The following is a 14,920-nucleotide window of genomic DNA, read 5'->3' as shown; positions in this document are numbered from 1 at the left end:
AGATAGGAGGAACATGTGGCACCATGCACACAAATTCTAGTTTTCTCATGGACTTTGATGAAGACTGTGTTGACAAATCTTTTTCAGTTTGAGATTTTGCCAAGCTGAGCAAGGTCAACCAAATCACTCAGCGGCATACTCCAATTTATGCCTCTAGGAACTCAAGATTGATGTCGTGATGATTATTTCTGGAATATTTTGCATGTCTATTGGCCCAGCAAGATCACCACATTCTCAGCTACTGAACTGTAACGCTATTCATAATTCTTAAAAAAAAAATAAAAATCCCCCCCAGTTGTGTATAGCCTCAGCGTGACCCTGCAACTTTACCTATACTACAACAACCTTCAGCATCTTTTGCTGTGAAAGAATAATAAATTTAAGACAATCCGTAAATATTTTAAAGTCATTTAAACTTCGAGATTTCAAAAACTCATCAGCACTTCAGCACCACTAACCATCCTCAGCTACACGTCTCCTTGACCGAGTTAAACTGCTGCAGAGGCATGCTTCAGAGACATGACAACCAGAAGACAGGCATACACCGGGAAAGACCTTCTAATATTTCATTAGGACATAATATGATATACTCACTAAATCAGCAGCCGTTTTAAGGCCAACCAGAAAATTTTAGAGAATTTATTCAAAGTCATGGTTTTACAAGCACCGCAGCAAAACTGTAGCCTAAACTATCATTTTTAAATACCGTTTCCCCCGCTCCAGGTTTCGAATTTGTTTCCTGGAAAGTTAGGATTAAATTTGTTCAGTGCTTCAGTATTTCAGGGTCACCTTGCAATGGCATCACCATTTCCAGAATTGTGAGTTAAATATCCTACTGACCAAATCTCTTGCCAGTGGAGTAAAAACACACCTTTTAAGATAGAACATCAGCAACAACCCATACATGCCAGCGCCACAATTCTCCTTATTAGTGACGCTGTGGGAATAGCTCACAAAGTAAAAAAATATTTTAATAAACTAAGAAAACACAACCACTATCTACACTTTGTTTACAAACATTTTATCAACAGCCTCTGGCTGATCCAGGATTCTCTGTCTAGAGCTCCCAGCTCTGATAATTTTACACAATGGCTTAGAAAAACAATGGGGTGAGTGACAGGATTCCCAGCTGCTGAAGTCATTCAACGAGCTGCTCATGACTCTGCACAAATAGTCTTTTCAGTTAAAAAGAGCTTGTTTCAGAAAGAGATTCTGGAAAAGTTGCCATAGGTCTCTTGGTCCCCCCTTGATCAGTATCAATGTGTCCATTCTCTAGCACTGCAGCAGAGCCAAGCAAAACATCGATGTGACACCCTACCTGCATCGGATGAGGGAGCAGATTTTTCCCATTAAACATAGAACTTTAATGGGAAAAACAAGTGATGAGTGGGAAGGGAAACAGTAGGATGTTCTTGTAAAATAGAAGTTACAGTACACAGCAATGAGAACTGCAAATGAACAAACAGTGGGGTGTTTATCTTTCCTGTTTTCACATTACTCCATTTTTTTAAGCTGTGAACTATAAACAAAGGTGATGAGAGATTACTCATTTAAAAATGAGCTCACTGGGTAGCTTATCAATTGAACTACAATACCTAAGGAGCTTTTAATTACAAGATATGAGCTCATATCTTGCAATTTTCATCAGCATTACGAGCTTTTCATTTTTGATACAAGAATTCAACCAAGACCATCTCAAAGCACCCTGACACCTTAAAATGGTAGTAAAAAAACCAAACAAAAACTACATCTGGGCCTGAGAATCTGCAGGATCAAACTTAGCTTTTAGTCTCCAGTAAGAATGCTCTGAATGAAATTGCTGGGTGTAGTCAGATGTTCATTATTTTTTCTGCAGTGGAAAGAGTTTTCTGAATTTCAAACAGAAGGTAAAAATTTGATGTTTCCAGTCTTTCAAAATGACCCACAGGTATTTTAAGATAAAAGGACCAGAGTGCGAACAAGTGCTGCAGTTCTTGCCACCACTTCTTTATCTTTTCTTACCTTTGTATATTGGCTGGATGGGAGGAGATCCACAAACACTTTGAGATCAGTGAAACAGCAGGGTTTGTCCCCAAATTTTTTGAAGTATTGGAACATTAGTTCTTCTGGATCACCTAGGAAAAAGGCCCGTTCATCTTTTTAATATGCTCCATTAAAAGTTGAATCTGTAAAAATGACTACGAGAAATCTTTGTTAACGATTTCCCTCCCCCCCTTCAAGATTACATAGCGATTTAGAAAATGGATAGCTGCACTACTGCAGATTTTAACAGAGGCTCAATGTCTTTGGTAACCAAGGACACATTAAAAAAAAACCAACCCAAGAGCTTCATTCAAGCTACTTTGGCAGATAAGAGCTCAGCATAACAGGCATGCATACACAGCCTCCACTTATCTAACAGTAACTTATTTTTCAATGGAAATACAAAAGTAAGCAGCACAGATGTTGCTCTAATCACGTTCTCTCCTTCACCGATTCCCTAAACGTGATTTTTAAATGCAAGCTTTTAAAAAGCAAAACCTGATACTACTGCCAAAAAACCTAAATGAAAAACCACCCAGAGATTACAGCATAACAGCAGGACTTTCTACAAAAGCAGTGCATCAGGAATGTACTTTTCATTACAACGTCAGTGATCGTATGCTCCTAGATCCCATAGGTCCTTTTGAAAGTTTCCATGCTTGCTTTTACAAGCCCTGGAGCAGTCTGGAACTACTTGCCTTTCTTCAGTGCTCATCTTTTACTGCTTTCAAAATGCTTTACATACAGACAACAGAACATACATTTTGATAACACGCATTGTATTTAACTCAATGATTTAGCAAAGAGCTTGTTCCAAGTTTGTGCTCTCTCTGAAAGATTAATTTATCATCCAGTTAGTGGCTCTTACCGAGTTTATATTCATCATTACAACCTCTGTATCGCAAACGTCTAATCAGCTCCAGTTTAGCTAAATATGGTCCCCGAAGCGGCCGAGCGTTCTTAGATTCTTCTGTTATCCTCTCTTCTATAAACTTCACAGCTTGCTCTATAGAATAGTGTACCTCTCCTTCCAACGAGCTGTGCAATTAAAGAGAAAAAAGGTTCTTTGATTTTTCCCATTGCTAGGGCATTGATAACACATGCTCAGCATATTCCCAGGATACTCTTAAGGAAATCTGGCCTGACAGATCTCTAACTCAATCACCATGAAAAATATGAAGTGGAAGAGTCCTATAGTGTACAAACCACTATTTATACAGCTTCTTCCAATAAACTATTGCCAGCCTGCAAAACAAAGTAGGGAGAAAACACCATTTGGGTCTGATGTCAAGAAGTCACCCAAAGATGCAGACAGCACTGTACTGAATATATGAATGCAAACAATTTGCTGTAGCACAAAGGAAAAACAAATCCAGGGCAAAACTGTTAACTTACTGCTCGTCTTCTGGTGGAGGTGTCCAGGATTCATCAATGAGTTGAAACACTGAATCAAAGTAAGTTATATAAAACTGCCAATCATCTGAGCTGAAACAAAAATCAGGCACAGAACAAAGTTTAGGGAATTGCCAAAACAGTAACTCACTTCTAAAACTGCATTCCTTGCAAAAGCTGAATTTAAAGAATAGCACATATTCATATTACAGAAAAAACAACTGTAATAAGAATCATTTTTCCTTGATAAGGTCTCACATCTTAAGAATGCTATCATCCTGAACCTCTTGAAGCGTACTAAAGGAAACAATTTCAAGACAGAATTGAGGCAAGCTACAAATTCCCCTCTGAACATTTACATTTCAATCAGAGCTCATGAATATCCCCACAAAACTCTAAGGCAGAAATTTCTCCTACCCGTGTTCAGAGCAATTTAAGAGTACAGGAAAGGAGATGCCAAATACAAAGAGGTAAAGCTGAAAATGTGCTTATATTAGTTCTACACATTGTCAGTGTTGTGTTCAAGTGTCCTGTAAAGCTGATGCTTATTTTCTCCACTTTTTCCCACTGCTAATATACTTAACAAATATGAAATACCAAGAACAACTTCTCTAGAGAAGAAACATTTTGCTGTTCCCACGGGCAGTGGATGCAGACAGAATCTCCTAATCTTCAGGCCTCTGTATTTAACTTATACTTAAGATTAAGGCACAGCTAAATACAAAAAGCAGACAACAAATCTCTCTCGACAGTTCCAAGAGACAGATTTGATCATACTGGTATGCTCTCTCCTGATGCATCTGTTCAAAGCATTACATGTATTTCCCAGTATGAAGTCTGGCAAAGCGTGAGAAATAAAGTTCCAGAAAATTAAATATAAATGCAGTTCTCCTCCTCTCCCACCATGAAAGTTAGAGCTGAACAACCAGCACAGCCTTTAGAAATCACAAGGTAAACAAAATTTTATTGCATTAATGTGTCACTAAAGTCAGCCTTCAAAAAGAAGCAACTACAGTCCTGACACTGACTCTCCCTGTGACCTTCACCATATTACAAAAGCCACTAAACAAGGCAATTCACAACTAGCCCGTAAATTTTCTTCAGTTTTTTAGTAGGACTGTAGAAATGTCATCTCACTTTTTCAGTAGCAGCCTTCTCGACAGCGCATTGCACTCCGGCCACCTACACAGCTTCTTGTACATTGCCATACACTTGTTCTCGCGGCTCTGGAGCTCACTTGTCAGCTTCTCTAAATTAAAAACAGAAGGGAAAATTTATTTAATCGATGCATTTCCTTCTCCACTTCCTGCACAAAGCTTCTTTTTATAGCCAAAGATGCAAAACAGTAAGAGAACAGAAGAGGGGCCCTTGAAGGATAGAAAGGACAGATTTGCTATGGAAACCTTCATATCCCAATTCCTTAAAACTGCAAGTGCATTTTAATCACCAGAAGAAGTCCACAAAAATGTAGGATACTCGGAACTTCTTTCTTTTTTTGTGTTTTGTTGGTGTTATTTTAAGATGGCAGCTACGACAAACTTACATGCTACCAATTTACTACCACTAAACATGCTGCTGCAAAGTTCATCACTGAATAACACTTAAATACCATAAGCAGCTGGATGAAACCAGCTTGCACAAGAACATCTCCAGTTTGCATCAATGTCTGTAACTGGTGCTAAGAGTCAGGCTTCTTACAGCCTTTTTTTTGGTAACCAGAGGACAAGTCTGAAGCAAAGGAGAACCGCTGTTCCTTCACACAACTGTGATTATTAACTGACAGAGTAAATTACCTCCTAGTTTTCCTCTCACAACATCCAAGGCTTCCTTATACTTCTCCAACCGTTCCAGAATCATGTAGTACAGCTCAACCTTAAAAGAAAGATTAGACTGTAATGAAATTTGCTAGTAAAACAATATACAGGTGTGCCAAGAAATAAAGTGGCTTGTGTTACTGTCATTAGAAGTAGGAGATAGCCAGGACTGCAAAGCTATCTTTAGCATTCCAGAGGGTGGAGCGTTCAGGAATTTAGGTCTTTTTTCCATTCTCAGTCCTGAAGTTTCTCTTGGGGCCTTCCCAGGGAGCAAACCCAAGTACTTCATCAGGCAACCAAAAAAAATTTCCTTGGCCATGCTCTTCTGATTCCTCTCAACCCTCTGCTCTTAAGATTTCCTTCAGTCCCACTACATTCACATTTACTTCCAGAACACTACTGATTATTATCTTGGAAAACTGTTAAAATAATCAGCTTCTTTTAACAGTGTATTTCTTGTCTCAATAATGTTCAAATTAAGCTGAAAGTATCTGCAAGTCTTACTTCAGCCTCAGCTTCAATCTTATCCTCTTTCACCATTTTTTCCACCATTCTCTCAGCTAGTGGCAAAAACATCGTCTTTGAGAGGTTTTCATCCTGTGCTGAAATAGACTAAGGAAGAGAAAAATGATCGTAACAGCTCATCAACTTCTTGTGTTGTTCCACCCACTGCTTTTTCCCCCATAAGAAGAAGAAAAAAAAAAAATAACAACCAGGTGCTTCCATTTCCCCCCACCAAAACCACGCATCCAGAGCTGCCATCTGCCACATGCAGAGCACAACTGCGCTGTTAAAAGGCAGCAATAAAACTAGTGATATACTGAAAAGCTTAACTCTTGATGACATTGTCCAGAGGCTCATACATCTAGGCACACAATACCCACGACAAACACGTACCAAGAACACATCTGTGTTTTCCATGGCACGGTATTTTAGAGAATGTGATTAATGCCTCCATGCTTATTTTTTGCTTGGCTGACACTGTCAGATTGTTTGGTAAGTGCCTGAATCTGTTATCTCAACTACCAGCAGCACAGCTGATCTGCCATCTATTCCTGCAGACCTTCTGCAGTCTTAAAGACATGCTAAGTCCAGAGCTCTCATTTATCTCCTCCTAGAGCCTTTATAACCTAGTTACAGAGAGGAACAGTTGTGCCTAAGGAGCTGCAGATGTTTGAGGATTTATTCATTAGCTCTCTAACTAAAGACAGCAGGATACTAGTCCAGATAAGAGAATAATTCAAGTTGTATAAATTTGGTAAGGCAGACAAGTTAAGCCACATTATAAAGACACTACAACATTCATTTTGAACCTCATCAATAATGCTGCTTAAGGAGGGCTCAGTTCTTCTTCCAGTATCACACAGGAATAGTTCAAACACACATTTTACTTAAAATAATCTCTAATATTTTCACTCGGAACATTTCTATATTTGCACTATACCTGCAGCAAAAGTCAAACTAATTTGAAACACTGTACACACCTGCATAATCAGGCTCATCACAGACCAAAAATAGTAAGGATTTTTGGGTACAATCTTATAAAGTGCCATTCCAGCCTGAAAAATATAAGACAAAGTTTTATCATTCCTCAAATGTATCTGACAACACAAGCTAAGCAGCAATGATGGCAGCAGACAACACGGAATCAACAACTAGATGGGAGGACTTTTACAACCCAGGAGCCTTTCCATCCTAACACACAACACTAAAGAAGAAGAAAACAGAGGGCGAATATGTTTCAAAGGTGAAGTACTTCGTATAGGTCTGACAAGGAATGGCAACGAGCATGTGCATGTATGATTGCCTAAACAGATGAGAGCTTTAATTAGAAGTGGTAACTACATGAAGAAGCAGAAGACTCACTCTTTAGGAGTGAGGAGGATACTTCCAGTGCTGATTTTTACCAGTACGCTTAGTAAGTGCTACAAGGCACACGAAAGCACATGCCTCCTTCATGTAAGCCACTGCCCTTCAACACTCATTTCATACATACACACACTCAGATACCCGAAACATGAGGTCACCTGTACATGAAAAGCAGTGATTAAGCAAGGGTCGAGCTGAAAGCTTGGCTATATCAAAGCAGAGCCAAAGTATTCAAGATTCTCTAGCCTAACACAGAAACTGTTATTCACACATTTCTCCTGCAGATTGCCAGTGTCTGTATATAACAAACATTTTTACCTGTACATAATCTGTAATTAATTTTAGGAAATTACATATAATACAGTCTATTACCAAAGATGAACTTTTGTGCCTTTTTCCTGACTGCAGTCTCAGTTTGCATTTTCCAGTACTTTCAGCTGAAATACCCCAGAGCACAGGATGCCGAGGTTTATTTTCACTCTCCAACCAGTTAGCATCTGCGCACTCTTTGCATCTCTAAGTCCTGAGGCTGAATGCAGAGGCCGATTTGGAACATCCTACACTCACCAATGTCTGAATAACTTAATTAGGAACATGTTTGTATGACATCTTACACATACAAAAGGTCACACAAATGTTAAATATTGTTATCTGTGTAAGACTGGCATTTTTTCCACTTGTGGTTGTAAACAGGAGTACAATTAACATGCAGTCACGTCTCTTGAAGTTTAGATTGTCATAAGGTTTGTAATTTCATGTACATTAATAACTTAGCCCCTAGCTAGAGCTGGAACTCAAACAGCATACAAGCTGGCCTACAATGGAGGATAACACTTCTGCTCAATATATTCTTTTAGTTACTTAAACCAAACTTGTGCGAAAATTCAAGTCACCTTAACACAGTGGGAATGAGAAGGAGCTTAGGACTCATTTACTTGGCTCTCTGTGCTTTTTTATACAGAAGAGAGAGCGCGCATGCTTTGAAAAAAATCTTCCATTTATAGGCATTCTCCAGGCACCTAATTTGGAAGGGATGAAAACAAAACTAACCAGCATGACACTGTTCTGCCAACAGAGAAGTAAGATGTACTTAAAGGAAGTGCTTTTTACTTTTTCTTTACTGAACTACAACCAATACAAATCCAGTTACATGTGTGATTCTGGAGGTAAGAGCATGGGCAAAGACAACAGCAAACTAAAAAGTAAATCAAGTCTGAAAACATGGATCAGAAAATCTTGCTAGATCTTTTTCTATCTATTCCAGAATTCCTCATACACAGCCACCATACTGTTCGCAACAGACTGAGAAAAATCTCCCAAAATAACCAACATATTCTATCAGACCACATATGCACACAAAAGGCACAGCTGTCTTACCCCACGTAAGGAGAAGAAAGCATTTGTCCAGATAACCCATCCCCTAAATAATGGTATTTTAAGCCTTTCTGCAAAAACTAACAGAGTATAACTTCTGTATTAACACAGCTTAGCTTTCTGGAAGGTTACTTATGATATGAAAAGGCATTGACAGTAAGACAGAAAAAGACATCTTAAAATAATCAGAACACAGGTTGTTGACTGTACCTGTTGCATCTTCTTGTATTCTCCAACCCTGGCATAGGCCATGAAGAGATGAGAGTGATACTCTTCACTGTTGGGAACCTTCTTTACAGCTGCCTCATAAAGTTTAGTTACCAGTTCCGCTAAACCAAAACCAGATGCTTGAGTTAAGACAAATTTGGGAATAATTTTAAAGCACAGCTACCTAAAGATAGCATCAGTGATATTCTGAACAGTAATCTAATTACGCTCATCAACCACAGAAATGGTACTCCCTCCCCCTAGATCCCAAGCACTATAAACAGTAGTCAAAAGAGGAAAGTGCTTAAGAAAACAAACAAACCAACCTCCAAATAGAGTTAACAGCAACAACTGAACTGCTCAGAAGCACTTAAGTCTTTTTCTTAAGCAAGTTTATCTATTTTGGAGCATTAAACTGAATGAAGATTTCTACTCCTGGCAGAATGACTGCTCCACATGAATTATGTATCAAAACACAGAACATTTTCAGAGCCTAATATCAAATTAGTTACTCCTATCACAGGTTTGCTTATATTAGTCATATCCTGTTATTTCCCAATTGCCTATTTTAGTGCCCTTACCAAGTAAAATAATTCACACTATACTTTTTAATAATTGATCTATCATGACTAAATACTTATAATAAGCAAAACTTTCTTACATTTTCACCCTTTCAGATTTTTTTTCCTTACACATACAATCACATCTCAGTGTAGCATTAGAAAACCAGATGCACTTTATCTTTTGCATAATTTCCCTATTCTTGACACACATACCTAAAACACCTAGCTACAATTTTCTTCCAGGACCAAAAGTGGAAGTGCCTAAGACCCACTCTTTCCTTTCTGAGTTATAAACCTAAAAGTTAGAAACCTGAGCATAACGCTTACACAAGTTGTTTAGAATCACAGAAAGGCTCCTCACATTTTCAGGGGTTTGTGTATGTTGAAGTCACACATACACACATAAATTTCGTATTATGTAAGAAATTACACTTGAACTCCACATATACATACACACAGAGAAAGAAATAAACTGTGAGAGCATAAGGAATTGCTGTATTGCAGATTGACGCCAGGTATGTATTTCTACAAAAGTTGTTTCACCCCATTGTCACTGCTCCAGCAATTCAACAGCAAACGCTCCTACCACCACCAAGAACCACAAGAAGCCACCAGAAACAACAACTGTTTAGAGCTGGAGATAAGCAGTATTTACGGTCTGGCGTCTTTCATAAAACCACATGCAATTTTACTCCGTCACTCAAGCACTCACGATTTAGTATTTTTAAAATACCTTATCACTACAAGGAACTGTACTGAAAAAGCTAATGCGGTTAAATTGAGAGGCCAGGACTTCCCTTCTGTTTGTCGTACAACTTCTTGAGGCCTGAACCCCTCCACTCCGGTCTCACAGCATTAAGCATGCTCCAAACCACAGACTGTGTGATTTGTCATCTCTACCACATATACTGACAACAAATACCAGTAGCTTTCATTAAAAAACAAGTGATCATGATGGATGATTATTAGCATGCCACTCACACCCCCCATGGCAGGGGGGTTAGAACTAGATGATCTTTAAGGTCCTTCCAACCTAAACCATTCTATGACTTAGGAACTGTGTACTCAATACTGTTAATGAGAGAAGCCTAAACAAGATTCTTCGGTTTATGGTGATCACTAGAGCCTCAGAGGCATTTATGACAGGTGTCATTTACGTTCCCTGAGTCTCTTAATAACACGCCTATACATGAACCCTGCACCTGGCATGTTTCCCATGAAGCTGTGGGTCACATGTACTTCTGGAAGAACATAAAGAATTATGATTTTTAAGAGAGGCAAAGGAAAAAGCTTACGTCTATGCATTTCCCTGTAGAGAATAGTTAGTGCTTGCAAGGAATTATCATCTGTGGGTTCAAGTGCTGCCACTTCTTGTGCCAAAGCATACGCTTCATCTTGCTTGCCCGTTCTCTGCAAGCCAATTGCCTTTAGAACCTATTGACGCAACACAGAGGCAGCTGTTAGAAACAGTCAGCAGTTACCAGTGAAAATCCTCTCATTCCTGGTGAGGAGAGGCTTTGCCCAACCACCTCATTACTTCTACAGAACTTCAGGTTTTATTAAGCTTCTAATCCATATGGCTGTAGAGGAAAACTACCAAACGTAAGCTGCATCAAACACAGTGGCTTTGCATTTCTCAACAAACACACAGGCCACTCTAAGGCATTCAGCCGCCACTCAGTTTTCCCTACCTGCAGGCTGAAAACTGACCAGTCCTGCCAATTCTCAGTTTTAATTTTGATAACTGGACAGAGAGAAGTGACATAAATGAGATTCAGGTCAATGACATGCGCTTCAGCTTGGGAAGCTTTCAAAATGTAGAAGTGGTATGAACTGTAGAGGAAAAGCCCACAGGGAAAAGAGGAAAGTAGAAAGACAGCCATATGTTCAGAAAACTAAGGAACAGAACCCCTTTACCCTTCAACAGGGGCACAGCGGGGAGGGCAGCGAAAAGGCGGTGGAAGAACAAATGCCTCCAAAATCACCTTGTTGCATTTTACTTAAGACTACATGACACAAGTACGTGTTTTGGTTCAAACTACTACAGATAGGTATCTCAACCTAAGGTGTAAAAGAGGCATTTTTAAGGCACAGCCCATGTGCCAAGGTTGCTTGCAGCAGCTCTAACAAAGGCTCAACAATTAGCTCAGGTGTAACCAATTACACGCCAGTCATTAGAAGCACTTCACCAAGAGGATCTGTGCAAGTTTTCAGGCAAACACTTGTGTGAATTAGAACGGCCCAACATGTTCCAGAGAGTCCAGAAGATGCTGTGGTCCCTGGAAGATCACAGGCACTGCTCGAAAGGCCCAGCAAAACACCCCAAGTCTCAGAGCTACACTCCAAACGAGGTCAGAGCACCGCAATCACACTCACCTTTGCACAGTGAAGATCCTTGTGTTTTTTGAGCAGTTTATCCGCTTGCTGGATTGCCATTTTATTATTGCCATTATCGAGATAATCTGCACAAGAACAACATATATAGTATTATACCAGAACACAAGACCATTCCAGAAAGCTATCTCTAATTTTACTGTGGAGTATGCGCCGTTAGGCCAGTAGCGCAAACCGCATTTTCCTTGTACAATTACTACTAAGCCAAATGTTCAGGAAACATGTTATTTTGTAGATGAAGTATTCATCTCACTGTACTAGTTTTAGTCATTCAAACAAACAAGCTTTTGTCATTACTCCACCTAGATCATTACAGCAACAAGAGATGTATAACAGAGCGGGTTCTGCAGCAACAGCTCTTTGCTACCAATGGAGCTTAGGCTCTTTGCGTCAGTAAAAGTAGAAATTAATTTGGTGTGCCTTTGGGAGACTTTCAATGACTTTTAACAGGCAGTAAGTTCGAAACTAAGCACTCACAATCTATCAAAGTATTAAGCGAGAAGACCTACTTGTCCATGCGATCCATGCTTCAGGCAGAGCAAACCTGTCCCCGAACAGAGTATCACTATGCTGTCACCAGACTGGTTTTAAAGACAAAAATTTCCTAGGGGGATATTCCACTATCTAGTAAAATTTCAGCAGAAAACCCCTGCCTTGAGACCGTTTTCTCCCTTTTTCAGCTCGGTATTATAATTTTTGGCTTCACCTACAGGGCATCATCATGTTATTAGACAACTAAAACCACGCAATTTTAGATTAGAACACGACCCCTATGTGCTTCCCCTCCCTCAAAAATTAATACTTACTAACCAAAACCTAACGGAAAAGCTTAGTTGCACCCGACGTGCCAACCGGGAAGGGTCTGCTTACGCCGTTCTGGCCTCTCCCCTACCAAACTGCGAACAGAGCTAGTGCCAGCTAATTGAAATTACATTACACACCTTTTTCTCGTCAAGACTGTAGTTCTCATTATGAGAGAGAACTCTTTTACCGAGTAGAGAGGTGACCTTTAGTAATTCCTTGGTATATGGTACAAAGTGTGCATCTATACTAATGAGATTTATATTCGGCAGCTTTAACATTTGCTTCCACGGCCAAGTAAGTGCTGCAGATTTAAAGTAGAGCTAATTGGGCTCCTGAGACCATCCAGACAAAGCCTCAAATGAGGCAGCCTGCCCACACTAACCAAAACAAGACGTTGCTGCATAAAATATAGTTTGAAACTGTAATAAATTGTCTTTACCTGGGTTAGATGGCCATTTTAACTTATGAAAACCTCTGCTTCACCTTTAAACTTAAAGCTTAAGCACGGACTTCTCAGTGAAGAGGTTTCAAAACTGTGGAACAGAACATCCTGGTGATCTCCTCATACACCAGCAGAGACTTCTTGATTTAAGGATCGCTTACACACGAATTATCTGCCACACTGCACTGCCTGTCTGGGATTGTTAAACAACTGCACCGATAAGATCTCCACTTTAGCTCTCCTAAAGTAAATCAAATAAACCACAAACCTCTCAAACTGCAGCAGAATAAAAAGATTGTATTTTGCTAACAACAAGTAGGTTTGTTGGAAGCCAAAGTAGCTGGCAACTTCCAAAGGAATTCAAGCTAAAGGAAAATAAACTTAAGCCTACGTTAGTTGCAAGTCTGTAGGTGGAGATGTTCGGTGGCTGGAAATGCAACACGTGAACCTTCAGGTGAAGGGAGAACACACCAAGATGAAAGATAAACCTGGCTGTCAAGGAACCCCGAGTAACCAGGGCACACAGTGCGAACTGGAAAGCACTGTTTTAAGTCAAGAATCAGACCTCTGACCTCCTGCTGCACATCTCCAGTTTATGACTTTTATGAAGTTGTGTATTTACCTCTTTAACGACGTACACTTTATTTCTGGTTCTGCAGCACCACAGCCCCAATTCAAATCTTGCACTGCAGATAATCCTTTCTAGAACTAGCAGAAAGCAATTTTAAAGTGCTCTCCCTAATAGCTATACTCTCTGAAATGAACACAGTGAAATACACCTCAAACATCATCTGCTTTAGTATTGGCTGAATTTACCAAGCTTTTTCTTTTAAGAACATATGAGATGTTACACAGGTTATAACACAAATATTGCACGTAAATAAAAATGCCAATCACAGCACGCACAGAAAATGAAGGAAAAAAACTTAAAATTGTTACATAAAGACAAGCTGCACAGCTGCACATAATTATGCAATGAACTTTAAGACAGCTGTGTGTTTACATTTTTAATCAAACAAAACTATTTTCCTCCATTTCTCTGGAACCCATCATGGATGCCAGTCTATACCACACTGTCCTCCCTGCCCAAGCGCCACAGGACATTCCCAAAGCATGTCCCTCCATCCCCAAATGAGGGCAGCTCACCGCATCTTTGTAGGGAGAGATTTTTTTATCCTGGCATTGAAAAAGCTGAGAACATCCTCCAAAATCTCTACCCAATCTTCAGTTTTCGGGAAGAAATGATACCGTAGCCTGGGGAAGCACTTTTCTTTTCTCTTTCTCTATATTTGCATAAACAGAGACAAGCTTGTCTGCAATCTCTTAAGCAATCCCAACTGCATGTAATACCCTTGGAAATATTTGGGGACTGCTTAATACAAGAAGTTTCTTGAAAAGACCGTCTCATTCCAACTACTTCACTCTTGTCTCCCAATTAATTTTTGCAACACCCTAATTAGTCTGTGCCACAACACCTCAACAGACAACTTTAAGGTTCCCGTAATTGCTCTTGTTCCTTTCATGAATTAATCCGTTTCCAGCTTCTCTGCAGCAGAAAATAGACACCGACCGAAGTTACCATGACCGAGAGACACAGAACATTGCCCCCCCACCACCCCAACCCTCGTGAGCGGGCCCTGATCCCCCCCACGCCTCCTCCAGACACGGGTGGGGGGTTCCCGAGCGGGGAGACCCCCGGCCCGGCAGCGGAGGGGAGAAAGCTCAGCGAAAAGCACCCGCTGCCGGGCGGGGACGGAGCCCGGGTCCCCCCGGACCCGGCCAAACTCCCGCTTCCAGCCCCGGGCGGGCGGGAGCAGGGTCTGGGCTCCGCCGGCCGCCGCGGGAGGAAGGACGGGGCCGCGGGAGGCTGAGAGCCTCCCCCGGGGGGGACGGCCGGGCTCGGGGCCGCGCTCCCCCTCACCCCCGGAGAGGGCTGCCCCGGCTTCCCCGCCGCCGGGGCCCGCCGGGCGGCCCGGCCCGGCCAGGGCTGGCTGCTTGGCTCCTGCGGCGGGCCCCTCCGCGCCGTCTCCGGGCGCCGC

At 40.8% G+C, this 14,920-nt stretch overlaps 1 protein-coding gene across 1 annotated transcript in view; it reads right to left on the bottom strand.

Annotated features, from left to right (window-relative positions):
- Positions 1 to 14,920, bottom strand: part of NAA25 (N-alpha-acetyltransferase 25, NatB auxiliary subunit) — a 32,527-nt gene that overhangs the window by 17,424 nt on the left and 183 nt on the right. Inside the window, exons 2-11 of the mRNA XM_054220131.1 lie at positions 11,618 to 11,703; positions 10,537 to 10,675; positions 8,682 to 8,800; positions 6,713 to 6,787; positions 5,733 to 5,840; positions 5,208 to 5,286; positions 4,552 to 4,663; positions 3,418 to 3,507; positions 2,891 to 3,060; positions 2,002 to 2,114 (exon numbers count right to left, since the gene is read on the bottom strand). Of these exons, the coding sequence (XP_054076106.1) occupies positions 2,002 to 2,114; positions 2,891 to 3,060; positions 3,418 to 3,507; positions 4,552 to 4,663; positions 5,208 to 5,286; positions 5,733 to 5,840; positions 6,713 to 6,787; positions 8,682 to 8,800; positions 10,537 to 10,675; positions 11,618 to 11,703 (1,091 nt within the window). The remainder of the gene's footprint in view (positions 1 to 2,001; positions 2,115 to 2,890; positions 3,061 to 3,417; positions 3,508 to 4,551; positions 4,664 to 5,207; positions 5,287 to 5,732; positions 5,841 to 6,712; positions 6,788 to 8,681; positions 8,801 to 10,536; positions 10,676 to 11,617; positions 11,704 to 14,920) is intronic.

The sequence above is a fragment of the Rissa tridactyla genome, chromosome 13 (assembly GCF_028500815.1).
Source record: "Rissa tridactyla isolate bRisTri1 chromosome 13, bRisTri1.patW.cur.20221130, whole genome shotgun sequence".
Lineage (NCBI taxonomy): Eukaryota > Metazoa > Chordata > Aves > Charadriiformes > Laridae > Rissa > Rissa tridactyla.
Note: the sequence above shows the minus strand (reverse complement) of the source record. Positions and strands in the feature narration are given on the sequence as shown.